Source organism: Coregonus clupeaformis, chromosome 27 (genome assembly GCF_020615455.1).
Source record: "Coregonus clupeaformis isolate EN_2021a chromosome 27, ASM2061545v1, whole genome shotgun sequence".
NCBI classification, from domain to species: domain Eukaryota; kingdom Metazoa; phylum Chordata; class Actinopteri; order Salmoniformes; family Salmonidae; genus Coregonus; species Coregonus clupeaformis.
The window spans coordinates 5843692-5860584 of NC_059218.1; the positions used below are offsets into that span (position 1 = coordinate 5843692).

Below are 16893 nucleotides of genomic sequence, written 5' to 3' on the forward strand. Positions count from 1 at the left end.
TCACTGTAAGATCTACACCTGTTGTATTCGGCGAATGTGGCAAATAGAATTTGATTTGATTTCATAGTTTGGATGTCTTCACTATTATTCTACTATGTAGAAAATAGCAAAATTAAAGAAAAACCCTGGAATGAATAGGTGTGTCCAAACTTTTGACTGGTACTATATATATATTGTATAGGCCTATATGCAAATAGCTCAAAGCACGCCATTCTGAGAGCGGCATTTATTTTTCAACTCGAAGTAATGAGCCCAATCAGTCCTCCATGACAACAAAATCATAAACAACAGAGTAGGCTAATTAGTCCTTAGTTTTTGGTTTATGCTTAGGTTTAACAATTTGATTAATCTATGCTGAACTTAAATATAAATGCAACATGCAACAATTTCAACGATTTTACTGAGTTTCAATGAAGGAAATCAGTCAATTGAAATACATTCATTAGGCCCTAATCTATCGATTTCACATGAATGGGCAGGGACAAGTAGGCCCACCCACTTAGGTGCCAGGCCCACCCACTGGGGAGCCATAATGAGTTTTTCCCCACAAAAGGGCTTTATTACAGACAGAAATACTCCTCAATTTCATCAGCTGTCTGGGTGGCTGGTCTCAGACGATCCCGCAGGTGAAGAAGCCAGATATGGAGGTCCTGGGCTGACGTGGTTACACGTGGTCTGCAGTTGCGAGGCCAGTTGGACTTACTGCCAAATTCTCTGAAATGATGTTGGAGGTGGCTTATGGTAGAGAAATTAGCATTACATTCTCTGGCAACAGCTCTGGTGGACATTCCTTCAGTCAGCATGCCAATTGCACGCTCCTTCAAAACTTGAGACATCTGTGGCATTGTCTTGTGTGACAAAACTGCACATTTTAGAGTGGCCTTTTATTGTCCCCAGCACAAGTTGCACCTGTCTAATGATCATGCTGTTTAATCAGTTTCTTGAGATGCCACACTTGTCAGGTGGATAGATTATCTTGGCAAAGGAGAAAAACTCACTAACAGGGATGTCAATACATTTGTGCACAACATTTTAGAGAATTTAGGTTTTTCTGCATATGGAAAATGTCTGGGATATTTTATTTCAGCTCATACAACATGTTGCGTTTCTATTTTTGTTCAGTATATATTTCCATATTTCCAAGTCCTATTTTTGAAGATCAAGGGGTATACAATTCATTGGAATGACTGGAAATTTGACAGACTGTAAAATAAAAATAAAAATAAAAGTAAATTATAGCGTAATGGTATTAATTATCTGTAGTAGAAAGCAATGGGTTAGAAGAAGCCTACATAACCAACCCATAAAGTAAAATGCAACATCCATTTATGGCCAGCTATGTACAGTGAGGGAAAAAAGTATTTGATCCCCTGCTGATTTTGTACGTTTGCCCACTGACAAAGAAATTATCCGTCTAGAATTTTAATGGTAGGTTTATTTGAACAGTGAGAGACAGAATAACAACAACAAAAATCCAGAAAAACGCATGTCAAAAATGTTATAAATTGATTTGCATTTTAATGAGGGAAATAAGTATTGGAATGGAATGGGCTGCAAGACCATCACCAAGCAGCTTGGTGAGAAGGTGACAACAGTTGGTGCGATTATTCGCAAATGGAAGAAACACATAAGAACGGTCAATCTCGCTCGGCCTGGGGCTCCATGCAAGATCTCACCTCGTGGAGTTGCAATGATCATGAGAACGGTGAGGAATCAGCCCAGAACTACACGGGAGGATCTTGTCAATGATCTCAAGGCAGCTGGGACCATAGTCACCAAGAAAACAATTGGTAACACACTACGCCGTGAAGGACTGAAATCCTGCAGCGCCCGCAAGGTCCCCCTGCTCAAGAAAGCACATATACAGGGCCGTCTGAAGTTTGCCAATGAACATCTGAATGATTCTGAGTAGAACTTGGGTGAAAGTGTTGTGGTCAGATGAGACCAAAATCAAGCTCTTTGGCATCAACTCAACTCGCTGTTAGGAGGAGGAGGAATGCTGCCTATGACCCCAAGAACACCATCCCCACCGTCAAACATGGAGGTGGAAACATTATGCTTTGGGGGTGGTTTTTTCTGCTAAGGGGACAGGACAACTTCACCGCATCAAAGGGACGATGGACGGGGCCATGTACCGTCAAATCTTGGGTGAGAACCTCCTTCCCTCAGCCAGGGCATTGAAAATGGGTCGTGGATGAGTATTCCAGCATGACAATGACCGAAAACACACGGCCAAGGCAACAAAGGAGTGGCTCAAGAAGAAGCACATTAAGGTCCTGGAGTGGCCTAGCCAGTCTCCAGACCTTAATCCCATAGAAAATATGTGGAGGGAGCTGAAGGTTGGAGTTGCCAAGCGTCAGCCTCGAAACCTTAATGACTTGGAGAAGATCTGCAAAGAGGAGTGGAACAAAATCCCTCCTGAGATGTGTGCAAACCTGGTGGCCAACTGCAAGAAACGTCTGACCTCTGTGATTGCCAACAAGGGTTTTGCCACCAAGTACTAAGTCATGTTTTGCAGAGGGGTCAAATACTTATTTCCCTCATTAAAATGAAAATCAATTTAACATTTTTTACATGCGTTTTTCTGGATTTTGTTGTTGTTATTCTGTCTCTCACTGTTCAAATCAACCTACCATTAAAATTATAGACTGATCATTTCTTTGTCAGTGGGCAAACGTACAAAATCAGCAGGGGATCAAATACTTTTTTCCCTCAGTGTAAGTGCTAACTTTGATTTAGTCTGCAATAGATGTTCAATTGGTAATATTTTTTTAAATTCTTATAATGGCTCTAAATAAGCAGGTTGACATATAATGGGATGAGTCTTGTCCTTGAGGCAGAACTGAATGATTTCCGCTAGATGGGCCAGCATCAAAGTCAAATGTGCTATATTGTAGAAATTGATTTAATTTAAGTGTAAGGTTAGGCATTAGGGTTAGCAGTGTGGTTAAAGTTAGGGTTAGGTTTAAATCAGATTGTATGACTTTGTGGCTGTGCCAGCTAAACCTGTGCCTCTTAAGGGGAAAGTAATCTAAAAGTAACCTGCTGAGTATTTTTGTAATAATAATATTTTTGTTTTAGTTCAATCTGATTTGGGTGAGCCTAGCAGGGCCTGGCTCCCTAGTGGGTGGGCCTGTGTCCACCCAGGCCCACCCATGCCTACGCCCCTGCAACAAACGATACCCAATTTATGAGATTCATGAGACATTTATTAATGTAACCATAACAGAGATTTCTTCATCCTTACAGAATCTTGATTGAAGCCATGATCGAATTTGTGCTCCTCTTATTGGATTTCCACTCCATGACTACCCCAATTGTTGTGCACTTTATCAGTCTTCCAGGAAAAGCTGGTTATCTTCCACAAGAAGAGGACCGATTTATTTACAGTAACTGAGACAGGACATCAGCACTCTAAACAACCATGTTGGAAAATGTATAACCAGTTCATCATAACAATTACTCCTACATAGGGTCACAGACGATTAACAATATACCACTTATTGTTGACAGTAAACATTACATTGTTAATCACATGTAGAGGAGTTAGTCAGATGAACTGCGCTATAGGGATTTTACTCCCTGCACCACAAGGAAGAGAGATGGTGTGACTTTAGAGAAATGTATAAACATCTTAAATCATCAACCTATCGACTTTATATAATCTTGTCTATAAATGACTGAACATCCATAGCCAGTTCAGACCAAACAGCAGTGTGTTTTTTAAAATCATTTGTTTATTCTTCATTTCCCTAGGTTGAGGGGACAGGCCTCCCCTATAGCATTCCCATGTAAAGAGATGTCAATGACAAACACATCCGAACAAGAGAGGGGGAATATGATTCATAGTTCATACATAAAATACATTTATTTGCTATTTCCCTGCTTTTGTCTGCAAGACAGTGTCCTTCACGATCCATTTGACCCAGACAGCATCCATCTGTACAATTAAATCTAGAGATACATCTGTGTGGGGTTGTATGCATGAGAGATAGAGAAGAGGCAGGACAGGGTTAAGTCATACCAGTTTGGCCCTTGCCTCTCTACATGATGCCACAGGAGGACAGGGGGTTGGCGATCTGGCAGGTGCAGGCTGACTGGCAGTACTGGCGCACCGTCTGGTAGCAACTCCGATCGGCCTCCCCTCCCCACTGCACCGGGCCGTTGGGGTCAGAGGGCAGCCGGCTCAGGATGCTGGTGTTGATGGCCAGGGCAGCCAGCCCATAGTCTGTGAACAGCACCGTCTCACGCCTGCACGTGGGGCACGAGATGAACTTGTACTTGGGGCAGGACTCATAGAGGATCTGCAGGCACTCCTCACACACCGAGTGCAGGCAAGAGAGGATGCGAGGACGCTTGCCTGTAAAGTTGTAAGTGTGGCCGCAGGTGGGGCAGTCCAGGGGTTCACAGGGCATCACGGGCCCCGAGGAGGAAGAGGAGGTGGAGGAGGAGGTAGATGAAGAACGCAGCACATACTGGTTTACTATGACGTCCTCCATCTTGTAGTGGAACTGGTGGTAGCAGATCTCTGCGGCGCTGGCTTTGCGCTGGGCCAGGTAGCTCTCCCTGCGGCCCATGTGGGCCAAGGCGGCTGGGGGAGATGAGACCATGGGTCTGGTGGGGGCCAGGTCAGTGCAGGTCACCTCCATTGCCAGATCACTGCAGGTCATCTCCAGGGCTAGGTCACTGCACGCCTGGTTGACAATGATCTCTCCCTCTCCCCCTCCGTCCCATGCCACTCGCGGGGGAGGGGCGAAGCGAGGCTGGGTGACAGGTACCGGGCATTCCCGGGGGAACTTCTCAGACTGGATGATCTTGACGGTATCCATGGGGATGGTCACAGGCTGCCGCCTGAGGCAGGACATGGACATTAAGCGTATTGTGTGTCTGTGTCTTTGTTAAAGAGAGGGGGCTGTGGCTGGTTTAGCAGGCGATGCCCCTGGCTTGGGCTGGGAGTAGGGCGGGGCTCTGAAGTGACCTGGGGGTGTCAGTCAGCCATTAGAGGGGACGTGGGGACGTATGATTCTGTCCATTGTTCCCTACGTCTGTGGTGCTGTTACCCTGAGTCTTTATGTGGGACAGAAGGACAGAGGACTACAGCCAGAGCCCTCAAACCTGGAGCAGTGAAGCAGACATCCCTATTACACAGAAACACTGTCCTCTGAAAAACACTACTGATAGACAGGGATAACAGTCGGAGCCTGGTAGTTAGTCCTCTTAAAACTACTCTGTGCAGTCTTAGATAGATATACAATAAAGATATGTACTGGATATTCAACCACAATAGCAGCTGAACAACAGACAGGTCTCAACACATCAGCACAAAGATATGTTTTCAGTGATAACACCAATAAATTATCTTATATGTACATATATAGATGCTCACATAATACACTCACTCTGCAGGGTTGTGAAGAATTCTACTCTCTCAAAATGGAGAGCTCAAGCAGCAGGGGCTGTTCAGTAGTCGTTCAGTCTGTATTGTCTCACACAGCATCCTGTGGCTTGTCAGGGGAAACTGACGCAAACAGGGCTTGGGGCTGGCTTGTTTCTAGGTGGTTGCTGCTGAAACCAGCACTTTGTTCCTGTTTCCAGCTGAGGCTTTGGAATGGCCTAGTGTGTGAATGTGTGTGAGAACAACCTGTATGCACTCAGACTGGAACCTCCTCTCTTTATCTCTCTGCTCTTGGTTGAATAAGGTTTTGTGACCTTTGGCCCCCTTGGTTGGCGGAGTTCTTTTTTGGGAGGTTATCTGAGGCAATGAAAGGCTTTTGGAATGACTCCCGAGCTCTTAAACGCACCACTCCTGAATTTCTCTAAGGATGGAGTGAAGGGGTGCTTGACTTTCAAACTGAGTCCTCCCACTAGTCGGCTGATAAAGGTCTCCTCGTCATGGTCTGTGTGTCTGTCCCTCAGAGGTTCAGACTGACAGCAGTGGCCTCCGACTGTCAGATGGTGTGACTGTTGTCCTCACAATCCTCTTTGGCTCAGTTACCTGAGGAAGGAGAGGAGAGTTTGATTAAACACCATCCATCAAAATAAATCACACATTAATTATGACTGTATAATAGTAAACTTAAGTTATTGCAATACTGTATGATGGATGTGTTATGATGTGGACGGATGTGGATACTCTCTCTATTTTAAGATACCTCTTTAGAGAGTACACTGAAATATTAAGAATAGAACACCCTCCTTTGAAATCCTTAACTGTAGAGAAGATGCTCTATTTATCAAAGCATACTGTGGTAATAGAACACTGAAATAATTGAGTCTGTGTGGTTCTGGTCTCCTCATGCCGCTAGCATCCTGTCGACCCCTATTATCATCCTACTATATGATGCATGAAAAATATTAATGTTTGGTCAGAGGCAAATGAGCAAAGCTATTGGCAATCATGAGTGTGTGTGAGTAGGTTTCATTTAGAGTGGTAATGTGCGTTATGTAGGTGGTGTAAATGTACCATTGTTTATAGTACTATGTCTGTTTCCATGTCAACACAACAATGGAGGAAAATGACATTTTCTCTTCCACACAAGGCTCTCGGTTGACATGATGCATGAAGGAGGAGAGCGAGGGAGTTGACCTACATGCCGCGAAAGAGAGAGAAGGAGAGAGAGAGAAAAAGGGAGTGCAGCATCGGTCCTGGTTTCTATTTATGGTCTCTTTATCTGCGCACTTTCACTGTGGTTTCCTGCCCCCAACTTCCTCTGAAGATTCACACGGTGTGAAAGAGCTGTAGCTTTACAGGCGGAAATACCCTCAAACCCCAACACACAAACACCCTCTCTCTATCTCTCTCTCTCTCTTTTTTCTCACTCCCCATATTCTCATTCCCATACAGACACTTAAAACATCACCTACACAACCCCACCGTGTTCCAATAGAGCATCTCTGTTGAGCAGGCATGTGTAAACTCTCCTGTATCTCACTGATGAAAACATCTATTGAGCCATTCTGTTGACTCTGACTGTCGTCTTGTATCTGACCCCATTCAGTGACAGAGAAGGCCGTTAGCCAGTGTCACTCACAATTTCTCTCAATGCGTTCCTCCGGCACCGCAGTGCCGCAATGCTTCTTCTTAAATAACCGCTTTCTTGCCCTTTCTCTCTCAAACACATTCGTTCACAAACCCACACTCTGTACATGAGCAAGAGTTTCAGCTCTCACTCCATTTCACACTAGCATCTGCCAGGGCAAGGCCAATATGTGCCAGAGGATCTGTATCATACAGTACATTTCCCTACCATGTATTATCCCTTATGATACGTGGCTAATTCAAGTCAATATGTGTTCAGTGCATATGTTTTATAATTGAGGTAGAATAGTATTCAATAATTCCCTTCAGTGTCCATTCATCCCCCCATTCTCATCGACTGGGCTGTAGTGGAACAGGTTGAGAGCTTCAAGTTCCTTGGTGTCCACATCACCAACAAACTATCATGGTCCAAACACACCAAGACAGTCGTGAAGAGCGCACGACAAAGCCTATTCCCCCTCAGGAGACTGAAAAGATTTGGCATGGGTCCTCAGATCCTCAAAACGTTATACAGCTGCACCATCGAGAGCATCCTGACTGGTTGCATCACTGCCTGGTATGGCAACTGCTCGGCCTCCGACCGCAAGGCACACCTGAGAGTAGTGCGTACGGCCCAGTACCTCACTGGGGCCAAGCTTCCTGCCATCCAGGACCTCTATACCAGGCGGTGTCAGAGGAAGGCCCTAAAAATTGTCAAAGACTCCAGCCACCCTAGTCATAAACGGTTCTCTCTGCTACCGCATGGCAAGCGGTACCGGAGCGTCAAGTCTAGGTCCAAAAAAGCCATAAGACTCCTGAACAGCTAATCATGGCTACCCGGACAATTTGCGTTGTCCCCCCCACCCCCTCTTTTACGCTGCTGCTACTCTGTTTATTATGTATGCATAGTCACTTTAACTCTACCCACATGTACATATTACCTCAATTACCTCAACTAACCTGTGCCCCCGCACATTGACTCTGTACTGGTACCCCCTGTATATAGCCTCCCTACTGTTATTTTATTTTACTGCTTCTCTTTAATTATTACTTATCTATTTTTTACTTAACACTTATTTTTCTTAAAACTGCATTGTTGGTTAAGGGCTTGTAAGTAAGCATTTCACTGCAAGGTCTACACCTGTTGTATTCAGCGAATGTGTCAAATAAAATTTGATTTGATTTGATCCATCAATGCCCCCACACACCAGCCTGGTCTCATATAAAACGTAACATATCATACTAATTGTAGTGTCCCGGATTTACTTTTACTATTTTACATCCAAGTTGCACACACATACAAGACACCTGATGTATGTATGTAATCATATGGTCCTTTGTAGCTCAGGTGGTAGAGCATGGCGCTTGAAACGCCAGGGTAGTGGGTTCAATTCCTGGGACCCTCCATATGTAAAATGTATGCACGCATGACTGTAAGTCACTTTGGGTAAAAGTGTCTGCTAAATGGCATTTATTTTGATTTATTATTATGTATATCATGTCAGTCAGAGACAAGGGAGCGGTCTTATGATTGAGGTCATGGACCAGCAACATTCAGGCTGGCTGCCCAAGGAGCCTCACAGCATCACAGCCCCGGAAATGAATCATCTAAAATTATCATCTCATTTGGCGACAGTGAAATAAAAATGGAAGCTGATGAGGAAGGAGGCCTCCTGCTGAGGTGCGGCATTAGTACCTTGGGATAACACAGAGGAGGGTTATAACTGTAGCAACCCTACATCAGTCAGTCAGGCCTATGATGTTAAGATACCAGGGCCCTCTGTCTGGCTGGCTGGCTGTCTGCAGCCCAGGCCAGTCCAGCCCAGTACAGTTAGTCAGTCAGTCTGCCTGCCCAAGAATTAAACTAATGAAATCATGTGCTGCACATTTGTTCCTGTCAGCAGAAACAAACAAGGGAGAAAAGGGAGAGATGGAGATAGCAGAGCTCAGGCTAGACGAGAGATCTGAGAGGTCATCTCAGCAAACACACACAGGGAAATCCTCCTTTCAACCAACACGCACAACACATACAGTGGGAAAAAAGTATTTAGTCAGCCACCAATTGTGCAAGTTCTCCCACTTAAAAAGATGAGAGAGGCCTGTAATTTTCATCATAGGTACACGTCAACTATGACAGACAAATTGAGATTTTTTTTCTGCAGAAAATCACATTGTAGGATTTTTTATGAATTTATTTGCAAATTATGGTGGAAAATAAGTATATGGTCACCTACAAACAAGCAAGATTTCTGGCTCTCACAGACCTGTAACTTCTTCTTTAAGAGGCTCCTCTGTCCTCCACTCGTTACCTGTATTAATGGCACCTGTTTGAACTTGTTATCAGTATAAAAGACACCTGTCCACAACCTCAAACAGTCACACTTCAAACTCCACTATGGCCAAGACCAAAGAGCTGTCAAAGGACACCAGAAACAAAATTGTAGACCTGCACCAGGCTGGGAAGACTGAATCTGCAATAGGTAAGCAGCTTGGTTTGAAGAAATCAACTGTGGGAGCAATTATTAGGACATGGAAGACATACAAAACCACTGATAATCTCCTTCGATCTGGGGCTCCACGCAAGATCTCACCCCGTGGGGTCAAAATGATCACAAGAATGGTGAGCAAAAATCCCAGAACCACACGGGGGACCTAGTGAATGACCTGCAGAGAGCTGGGACCAAAGTAACAAAGCCTACCATCAGTAACACACTACGCCGCCAGGGACTCAAATCCTGCAGTGCCAGACGTGTCCCCCTGCTTAAGCCAGTACATGTCCAGGCCTGTCTGAAGTTTGCTAGAGTGCATTTGGATGATCCAGAAGAGGATTGGGAGAATGTCATATGGACAGATGAAACCAAAATATAACTTTTTGGTAAAAACTCAACTCGTCGTGTTTGGAGGACAAAGAATGCTGAGTTGCATCCAAAGAACACCATACCTACTGTGAAGCATGGGGGTGGAAACATCATGCTTTGGGGCTGTTTTCTGCAAAGGGACCAGGGACGACTGATCCATGTAAAGGAAAGAATGAATGGGGCCATGTATCGTGAGATTTTGAGTGAAAACCTCCTTCCATCAGCAAGGGCATTGAAGATTAAACGTGGCTATGTCTTTCAGCATGACAATGATCCCAAACACACTGCCCGGGCAACGAAGGAGTGGCTTCGTAAGAAGCATTTCAAGGTCCTGGAGTGGCCTAGCCAGTCTCCAGATCTCAACCCCATAGAAAATCTTTGGAGGGAGTTGAAAGTCCGTGTTGCCCAGCGACAGCCCCAAAACATCACTGCTCTAGAGGAGATCTGCATGGAGGAATTTGCCAAAATACCAGCAACAGTGTGTGAAAACCTTGTGAAGACTTACAGAAAACGTTTGACCTGTGTCATTGCCAACAAAGGGTATATAACAAAGTATTGAGAAACTTTTGTTATTGACCAAATACTTATTTTCCACCATAATTTGCAAATAAATTCATAAAAAATCGTACAATGTGATTTTCGGGATTTTTTTTCCTCATTTTGTCTGTCATAGTTGACGTGTACCTATGATGAAAATTACAGGCCTCTCTCATCTTTTTAAGTGGGAGAACTTGCACAATTGGTGGCTGACTAAATACTTGTTTTCCCATCTGTACATTCCTACGTACATACACATACCCTAACACACACACAGAACACCAATAACATTTTCACCTTTATTCTGTACACCCCCATCACATATGCCACCCATGACATTCCATGATACACACATTGAATTGACAGACAAAAATGCGTGCAGAAATGCAATTAAACGCTAATAAGCCAGACTACTTATAGTCTCATCTTTCATGGACTCATTAAAGATGCAGGACTATAAATATACTGTGTTATTCATATCTAATGCACACGTTACCAAAAGAAAAAACAGCCCGAATATTTCTACCATCTTCCACTCCCCCGTTCCTCCTCCCTCCATTTGCCTCCACACACATACCCAAACTGCCCAGTCCAGCTGTCTCCCTCACACTTCCTCCTTGATGTATTCCACCTGTGCAGTGCAGGGAGCAGGAGAAGGGCACCATGTTCTGAATGAGTCAGACACTATCAGCTGGCTGTCCCTGCCTCTATCCTCTACCTCTGCATCTCCATAACACACGCCGCAGCCTCAGCCAGGTGACCTGAACTGGACTGGGCAAAATAACTGGTTGACTGGTACCTGTTCCCCTATAACACACACGGCACTACTACACAGATAATGCTGTTTATGTTCTGATTAGCGTACACAGATCTGTCTTGACTGATAAAGGCATCAGCATATCTCTGCTCTACCCTTTGGTGTTATGATGTATTATGATTACATAAATGGTATGATGACCTTAGAGCTGGCTGTGGACAAATCCCCAGATTTATCCCTGTTGACTGCTGCAGATCTGAGTAAAGTGCTGCATTTCAAATGACTGTGAATTCCATAAGGCACAGCTTTATTGCATCTGTTGTTGTTGATTAGTATAGGCCTATATAATGGTGATGATGATGATATGATTCTGCATGGTTGTTTTGGTCTTTATGTGTTGGTTGGTCTTTGGATGTTGGTCGTTATCTATGCTACCAAAGGTCATATTCAGATGTGTATATTCAATATTGCCAATGTGTTAATCCATTTTAGAAATCCGTTTTCTGAATTCTGACTGTAATATAATCCTTACTACAGCATCTTATTGGATTCTTGTTATGTTTATATTATACCATTACGTAAATGTATCATTGAAGCTAGGATGTTGATGTTTATTCTGATCTGTTCCTGTTGTGATTGAATGAGGGAAGTGATATGTGTGAGTGAGTGTACAGTATGTGTGAGGGGGAGATGTTTTAATAATTTAACTCCTGTCATTCAAGGCAGATGTCAGCCATTTTCCCCGCAATTCATTACAGCCAAGTACTATTTGTTCTCTCTCTCTCTCTCTCTCTCTCGCTCTCTCTCGCTCTCTCTCTCTCTCTCTCGCTCTCTCTCTCCCCCCTCTTTCTCTCTGTGCCTGTCAGAGCTCAACAGTGTCAACTCCAGCAGAAAAATAACAATAATAGATCCTCCTGCATGGCCGTGTGAAGATGTTTTGGGTTGGGGGAGCTGTCGAGGGGAGGGGGGGGGAGTATTATTACATATATATGATTATTATATAATTGATTTATCAGGTGCAGCACCCCTACTTTCTGCGGCTATGCCCTCCTGACACAGCCTCATGAAGGATTTATGAGGGACGTGTAGAGCAACATACGGTCAATCAATATTCCAGTGGTCATATTGATTGAGCAAATAGAGTTTTGCGGCAGCTCTGTCTCAGCTCAGGGAGATGCAGACCGACACTGTTGCTGTGATGAGGATGGAGAAGGGAGACGAGTGATGAGTATGAGCTGTGTGATGGAGGCTGCGGTGTGTATCTGGGGAGCTTGGTTCGTTGGCTGTTAGAAGTAAGGAAGGACCAGGTTTGGCGCGGTGGCAGCGTGTGGGAGTGGTGCGCCAGCAGCAGCTATGCAATCGCAGCATGGCAGCAGTATGCAGCTCAGCACTCTGACTGCAGTCAGCACCTCCAGCCCAGAGCATGGTCAATATGGAGATCCCTCAGTGCTGCTGACTGCTACAGAACAGGAAGTTCCAGACAGGTCCCCCTCCTCCCTCCCTCCCCTGTCCCTCTCCAGAGAGATCTGAAATACCCCAAAGATACCCTTTCCCCTGCAGTCAACAAACAATGGAATATCTGTAGACTGAATCCGACCCCCCCACCAGGTGTGTGTGTGTGCATAGCGGGTGTATACATGTGTGTGTGTTTGTGTGTCTAAACCCGTGCATGTGTCCTCAAAATGGAGGTTTGTGATGCATCTACTCTCTCAACCAACCGCAACCTGAAATGCACGAACCACAAAGACACGGAACTACAAACACGCACACACACCAGCACATACATTGACACAAAACACACACACACAATATAGAACGCACAGACACAAACATCATACACAGACCTCCCTCAGTGTAGACTCGCACATTGATGCATCCTCGATCAAGCCTTTTACCTGTGTTGCAGGTCAGTCCTGTCATGTGGTCTCCCAGTTCTCCTACCACCTTGCCAAGCCTGCTTCTTGTTGTGTGTTGTTGATGTTGCTTTTGTTGTTGGTTTTGGAGATTACTGTCCTAGATATACTGTCCTGTGTTGTGAAATGACAATAGTCTTGTTACAGGGTAGAGCTTCCCTGTGCGTGTAATGGCCCATGCATCTGAAAGCAGAACAGAGGATGTTTTGCCATAGGGGAGGAGGAGGAGGAGGAGGAGGAGGAGGAGGAGGAGAGCAGCAAAGGAGACAAGGTGCTCATTCCTGTCTGTGAGACCATGAGAGGATAAATGATAGAGGTGGAGGGAGGAAGATAAAGATGAAGGGAAGGTAAGATGGAGGCTGAGCTGTCAGATGGTGGATGCGTCACTCCTTCCTTCAGCCACAGTGATGGAGGACAGAGACTGGTGGTGGAGCCCTCCTCCTCTTCTTCTCCTCCTCGTCTCTGTTCCCTTCGTCCTTCACACTCCCTCCCTCTCTCCCTTTCCTCCGTGGTGTGGCCGAGTGGCGGTTGCTACCGGCTCTCTCTCCACCCCTCCTCCTTTCTCTCTGTCTGTCAGCCAGCCAAAGAGGTTGTGTAATTACTTGAGTTCCTGTGATGTCTCTCTGGGTATCTTCCTCTCCTCCTCTCTTCTCTGTCACTCTCTTTCTATCTTCCTATTTGGTCTCAATAGGAGCCTCAGGTCTTCAGGTATTTACTGCTGTCTTTCCTCCTTTCTTTCTTATTTTATTCCCATCTGTTGTTATCTCTCCCTCAGTGCCGTCTCAGTGCTCCCGTTCTCCTTCTCAGCTTCTGTCAATGCGCCTCTGTGCATACACTCACACACCGGCTCACGCATGCTCTGTTTCTGTCTCTCTCACCGTATGTAACTTATGTGTCTCTCTCTCTTTCTCTCGACCTGAAAATGTCTTGATGCTTTCTCCTCCCCCTCTCTTGCTCTCGCTCTCCTTGCTCTCTCTCGCTCTCTTGCTCTCGCTCTCTCTTGCTCTCCCTCCCTCCCACCCTCTCTCTCTGCAGTCTCCGCTGCAGTGCCTCTGCAGGCTGGATCACGTTTTCTAGTCGCCAGTAAAAATATTTCGGCCAATGTGGGCCCTGTAAAACCCACCCCCTTCTCCCCTGCACACACACCCACCCACCCATACTCACTCACTCACACACACAACCTACTGAAAGATGAAGGCTATGTGCAGAGAGCACTGAATCATACTCCATATACAGTATTAATCCATCACACACACAAACACACACACACACATTCTCCGTACATAGGCCAGGCACACAGGAAATACAGGAAGCTGCTAACAAATAGATATAATCTGCAGAGTGCAGCACATCTGAAATTGAAAAACATTCAAATATAGAATATCTTATGTAAGCTATCGCACAAAACAAATCCCTCATATTTGACACAACACACAGGAAGTATACTGCATTGCATTACAGACCAACATACCATACTGAGCCACACAGTTCATTTAAGAAAATCTGACCACATAGAAAAATATCTGCATTATTCAAAACAACATAGAGGTTTTTAATACTTATGGTGAGATTTCACTGAAACACAGTATCACATAAGACATGGAAATATTCATGTCATTAGCTCGCTTTCACAAACACAAAGTGGCAGACACTTAAAAGCAGTGTCCCTGCCTGGCCGTCATGCCATAGCCATCACAGATTAGCGTTACATAACGATGTTGACCTATAAATAATCCTCTGATCGGACTGAAAAGATATGTGTGTGTTTTTATATAACGCACTCATTGAGAGAACATTCCATTGAAGTTGCTTGATTCTTTATACTTTAGCTGTGAAAGAAGAATATCTGTGTCTTTCTATACAAACATTAAGATACCATCATTTTGTTATTATGATGAAATAGGTATGTGGAAAAAAACGAAAGAGTTATGACACACTATAAGCTGTAGAGAAATAGAGAGAACAATGTATGATGTAGAGTCACAACCAAAATGATTGGCAACCTTGATAAAGTGGAGCAAAAAATACTATATAAAATAAATAATACAAATACTGAGCTATATTGTCTGCTCATTTTGTATTATTATTATATTATTTTATGCTAATACAATTGCTTAAAGATAAACGTTTAGTTTAACAAGTCAAAATTATTGGCACCCCTGTTTTTAATTCTCCGGCACCCTCCCCTTCGAGGATAACGGCACTGAGCCTTTTTCTCAAATGTTTTATAAGATTGGAGAACACATTGGGAGGGATGTTAGACCATTCCTCCATACAGAATCTTTCCAGATCCTTGATATTGATTGACCTCCCGAGCACGCAGTGCTAGCTGTGCCACTAGAGATCCTGGTTCGAATCCAGGCTCTGTCGTAGCCGGCCGCGACCGGAAGACCCATGGGGCGGTGCACAATGGTCGAGGGTAGGGGAGGGAATGGCCGGCAGGGATGAAGCTCAGTTGGTAGAGCATGGCGTTTGCAACGCCAGCGTTGTGGGTTCGATTCCCACGGGGGGCCAGTATGAAACATAAAATAATGTATGCACTCACTAACTGTAAGTCGCTCTGGATAAGAGCGTCTGCTAAATGACAAAAAAAATAAAATAAAATATTTGTCTGCACTTATGGACTGCCCTCTTCAATTTAAACCACAGATTGTCAATTGGGTTCATGTCCGGAGACTGAGATGGCCATTACAAAATGTTGAAGTTGTGGCCAATTAACAATTTCTTTGTGGATTTTGATGTGTGCTTGGGGTCTTGCGGCCAAGTTTCAGCCTCCTAGCAAAGGCAACCAGGTTTTCGGTTAAAATGTCCTGGTACTGGGTAAAGTTTAGTATTTAGTATTTATTAGAATTTCCATTAGCTACTGACAAGACAGCAGCTACTCTTCCTGGGGTCCAAACAAGAATATGACCAATACATCATAGTAAAACAATAGCCTACATCATAAATAAAACAGTACATCAAACTAGACATTATGATATGACTTAGGCTTAGACTTTTAGAGGTTATGGGGCTATTTTGGAATCGCAAGGAGCCTCTTGTGGATTTGACAGCTGTAATGCAGTGCACCTCCTAATACGCTATGTGGATGCCGGTTAGCTTGGATCTGAGAAAATCTAGCCCTAATTTCTCTGAACAGGGGAAAACAACCATCACCAGATTCACTGGGAATACATTACATAGTATGAAGAAACAATACTCCAGGCCGCAGCTTCATACTACTTGTCAGACAGAGAACTGATACTGTATACTGGCCATTGGGGTGGGCTTGGTGTGGGGTTTGGGGGGTCCTTGGGTGGCTTTTGACCTTTTTTTTTTTTTTATTCCTCACATCCTAATCATTGTTAGGAAGAGGTTTGGTCCAAATTGGATGGGGGAGTACTATATTTATTGAATATTATATGAATTCTATAAATTGAAATGGCAAATATTTGTGTAATCAATAAACCTAATTTCACAGAGTTCAAATTGTCTTTCAACAAAATAATGTTGCAGGAATGCTTATCTTATCTGTTTCTAACTAAATAAACCATTTCAGAACAATCTGACATGGTGGGTGTCATGGTTTGCTGAAACGATACCATTCTAGGGTTAGGGTATACTTCTTGCAACAGGTATACTTACACTAACAGAGTGTAAACCAACCATGGCCGTGATATTTTACATTGTCGGTCCTCCAGGTGCACTTAGTGTTGTGACAAGCAGGGGGGCATGGCTTGGATGTGTGTGTGTGTATATTAAGTGGACAATTACCCCAGTATCATGAGAAAATTCACTGCTCCTTCCATCTTTGAGATACCATTCATTAAC

At 44.2% G+C, this 16893-nt stretch overlaps 1 protein-coding gene across 1 annotated transcript; it reads right to left on the reverse strand.

Moving 5' to 3' along the window:
• Positions 1–3717: 3717 nt before the first annotated feature.
• On the reverse strand, positions 3718–14009 carry LOC121541747 (RING finger protein 208-like). The gene is made up of 2 exons (XM_041851024.2): positions 13066–14009; positions 3718–5995 (listed from the first exon to the last, which is right to left on the reverse strand). The coding sequence occupies exon 2, from the start codon at positions 4869–4871 to the stop codon at positions 4044–4046; it is 828 nt and encodes a 275-aa protein (XP_041706958.1). The 5' UTR covers positions 4872–5995; positions 13066–14009; the 3' UTR covers positions 3718–4043.
• Between the last annotated feature and the right edge of the window lie 2884 nt (positions 14010–16893).

Bases quoted from the DNA above. Each gene is read 5' to 3' on its own strand.
- LOC121541747 (XM_041851024.2), bottom strand. From the start codon at position 4,871: ATGTCCATGTCCTGCCTCAGGCGGCAGCCTGTGACCATCCCCATGGAT.